Below are 3,970 nucleotides of genomic sequence, written 5' to 3'. Positions count from 1 at the left end.
ATCTTGTCTCAGGATCCCAACTATCAACTGCGGGGGTTGGGGGGGTCGTTCTCACCTCTTCTTCTTCCTATATGTCTTCTTTTAAATGAAATATGTCATTTTTCTCATAGAGCTGAGTCTTTGACCATTGCTTTAATGGTCCCCATAATACTCAATCGGAAACTGTATCTTAATTTTTTAACTTTTCCTTTTTGTTGGATAAGTTATTAAAAAAGTGTTTTAGCTATTATAATTAATATCATTGTGAATACTTTTGTGAATATTGTTATTATCACATTTTTTATATTATTGCTTATAGGGTATATTCTCATAAGTGGAATTCCTAAATGTGACCTTTTTTTTTGCCTTTTCTAATATACACTAGCAAATAATTTTCTAAAGAGAATATATTAGTTGATATTGCCACTCACAGGGTTTAAAACTACTTGTTCTGTTGTTGCATTCAGATTATGTATTTTACTTTTTAAGTTGACCTATAATTAAGGGACAACATATTTTAATTTCACTTTTTAAAATTACTGTGAAGGGGGCTAGGGTTGTCACTCAGTGGTAGAGCACTTGCCTAGCATGTGTGAGGCACTGGGTTTGATTCTCAGCACCACATAAAAAAATAAATAAATAAAATAAAGGTATTGTGTTCAACTTTAACTAAAAAAAAATTAGTATGAAGGTGCATATTTTTATGTTTGATTTCTAATGTCAGAGTCATTTTAAATATTTTACCTCTGTTCCAATAACTTCTATTTTTTTTCTGTATAGGCATTTTAAACTACCACACTTTAATTTATATATTTCCTGTAATCTTTTAGAGATATAGCATTTTGCCAGTTAAACATATGTATAAGTCAGACCATGGTGGTATATATCCTAGTGACCTGGGAGGCTGAGGCAGGAGGATTGCAAGTTTGAGATCAGCGTCAGCAGTATAGCAAGACCCTGTCTCAAAATAAAAAATAAAAACATGTTGGGATGAACCCAAGTACCATGTATAGTCATAAAGCTCTAATTAAAAAAACAATAAAAAATAAATATAAAAATGGCTGGGGATGTGGCTTAGTAGTAGAGTGATACTGGGTTCAGTCTCAAGCATGAGGGGATGACAAAAACATATACATATATATTCTTCTTTTTTTTTAAGTTGTAGATGAACATAATACCTTTATCTATCTATCTATCTATCTATCTATCTATCTATTTATATGTGGTGCTGAGGATCAAACCCAGTGCCTTACATGTGCCAGGCAAGTGCTCTACCACACAGCCCCAGACCCTGTACATATATATTCTTTTTTTTTTTTTTTTGAGAGAGAGAGAGAGAGAGAAAGAGAGAATTTTTAAATATTTATTTTTTAGTTTTCGGCGGACACACATCTTTGTTTGTACGTGGTGCTGGGGATCGAACCTGGGCCGCATGCATGCCAGGCGAGCGCGCTACCGCTTGAGCCACATCCTCAGCCCCATATATATTCTTGATGATGAATTTCTCTTTTATTCTCACTATGCTCAGTGGTGTCTTCAAATTAGTTACTCTGTAGAAGGATTAATTCCATTTATGTTATCTAAGTATGTTGTGGAAGCATATTATAGGAGCAATCTTTTTTTTTTTTATCAGTTCAGAAGTTTAGGAGCAATCTTAATAATTCAAAAAACACAGAAATTGTCTTTGGATTCAGAAATTTCAATGATTGATTATGTCTTAAAGTATAAGTTTCAAATATATTTAAATAATAGTTTGTAAAAGTCTGAAAATTTGTATTTGAATTATGAATCTTTCCCTCTTGTAGGTTGGAAAAGAGACTGTTCAAACTACCGAGGATCAGATATTGAAGAGAGATATGCCACCCGCATTTATTAAGTGAGTAATTAAAATATTTTGTTGCTTGACAGAAAAATCTTGTTAGGAAGAGTAACTGATTCCAGGAATAACTTTTTTTTTTTTTTTTTTAAATATAAAACTTATGTTTACAATTGAAATGTCAAGTTTTGGTCTTTCAACCCTTCTTTTCCTACTATGTTGATTTTAGTCATTGGTGTCAGGCACTTTAGTCAAGTCCTAAGTAAAAGTGAAGACTGATGAAAGAGACACTTCCCCCATCCCCTAAAAAGAGTAGAACTTCTTGAAGACAAGACTATTAAACAAACTTAATAAAGCAATGCACCCCCCATGATTAGAAAAAACACTTAAAAAGAGAGTAAATTCAAATGGCCCAAAACATAAAAAGGTTATCCATCTAAGTAGCTATTGAGGAAGTGCAAATTATTTAAATCCCTGAGTTAGAAAGTCTGATAACATCAGTTATCAATAAGGTTGTGGAACAGTCAACTGGATCTCTGTTAGTTGGAAATATAAATTGGTATGGAAACTTTGGAAAACAGTTTGGTGTTAGTAAAGTACAAGACAGGCAGCTTGAAAGTGTGTTCTCTGGAGATACTCAGGCATATATGCACAATAGAATTCACATAAAAAGGTTTATGTCATTTGTCAAGATGACCTCACTGATCTGTCTATAGGAGAATGGATTAAAACAATCATGGTATTATCATAAATTGGAATATTAATTGTATTAACAATAAGGAATGAGAATTTTTTACTTTAAAATATCTGAAGAATTAAAATGTTTTGTTTTTAAACAGCAGTGAATGAATCTTAAAATTTTTTGAAGGACATTCTATTGTCATATATAACTAATTAGAACAAATAAAAAGTTTTAAAAAAAATTTTGAAGGAGGTTAGTGATAGACAAATAGTTCATTTATTTAAAGTTCAAAAACATGCAGGAAAAAAAAACTGCGGTTAGGGATGCCTATTTATATGGTCAAAAGACAAAGGTGAGTAAGGAATTAATTGTCAATAAAGTCAGGGTAGTGGTACCTCTGATGGATGAAGAGGTTTATATTTAGGGAGAGGTATACAGAAGCTTCTAAAGTGGTAATAATATTCTATTTCTTGACTTAAGTGATGAGCTTACAATGATAGTTGTTTTATAATTATTTGTCATTATAGTTTTATGTAATTTTCTGTATTTAGGTTATATATCACAATTTTGAATAAAAATAAGATGTTTCTATTTTTAATCTTCCTTGTGTTTTATTATTTTCCTTTTTTTTTTAATGTATGTTTTTGTTTTTTTTTTTAAAGAGAGAGTGAGAGAATTTTTTTTTTAACATTTATTTTTTAGTTTTTTGGTGGGCACAACATCTTTGTTTGTATGTGGTGCTGAGGATCGAACCTGGGTCGCACGCATGCCAGGAGAGCGCGCTACCGCTTGAGCCACATCCCCAGCCCGTGTTTTATTATTTTCATTGAATAGATGCAAAAGTTTTAGTCATTGATGTCTTATTTCTAACTTGAGTGGGTGTTTCTATGGAACTATATTTCTTCCAATTCATGTGTCAGGGAATAAGGTACTGGCAGCATCTATTTTTTTGTAAATTTTATTCTGTGCATCTTTTTCTTCCTTCATTGGACTTGATGATCTCCAGTGTTTCTTCCAGCTATACCCTGTATGAGCCTACTTTGTTTATCTGCCATTCCATCACCATGATAATATTAAGATGAATAGTATGCTGTTAAACATATAATTAAACTTGCATTTGCCTTACATTAAAAATAACTGTAGCTTATACCAAGTTGCTACTAACCCACTGGAAGATAAAGAACGTTGTTGAGAGCCACAGACAAGTCAAGATGGTGCCTGGCACTTTGCCAAGAGGAGTGGTTTGAGAAGTAACGCCAGTGAGCCATTAAGATGATAGAGATTCCTTAATGATTGACTGCTGTGTCTATATTATGTTAATTAAGTTAAGCTGTGTGTAATCATTAAGATGATGAGGATTCCTTATTGGTTGACTGCTGTATCTAGTTTATGTTAATGAAGAACAAGCTGTGTATTCAGTTATGTATATATACCCCTACTGTCCTACAATAAAGCGGCTCCCGCTGTATCAACCTTCACAAGTTGCTTGTCAC

At 32.5% G+C, this 3,970-nt stretch overlaps 1 protein-coding gene across 4 annotated transcripts in view; it reads left to right on the top strand.

The window, feature by feature from the left end:
- Vcl (vinculin) overlaps positions 1-3,970 on the top strand; it is a 115,957-nt gene that overhangs the window by 39,995 nt on the left and 71,992 nt on the right. For all 4 annotated transcript variants that reach the window (XM_048801832.1, XM_015504613.2, XM_048801833.1 and 1 more), the window contains exon 2: positions 1,785-1,855. In XM_048801832.1, the coding sequence (XP_048657789.1) occupies positions 1,785-1,855 (71 nt within the window). The remainder of the gene's footprint in view (positions 1-1,784; positions 1,856-3,970) is intronic.

The sequence above is a fragment of the Marmota marmota genome, unplaced genomic scaffold, assembly GCF_001458135.2.
Source record: "Marmota marmota marmota unplaced genomic scaffold, marMar, whole genome shotgun sequence".
Classification (NCBI taxonomy): Eukaryota; Metazoa; Chordata; class Mammalia; order Rodentia; family Sciuridae; genus Marmota; species Marmota marmota.
Note: the sequence above shows the minus strand (reverse complement) of the source record. Positions and strands in the feature narration are given on the sequence as shown.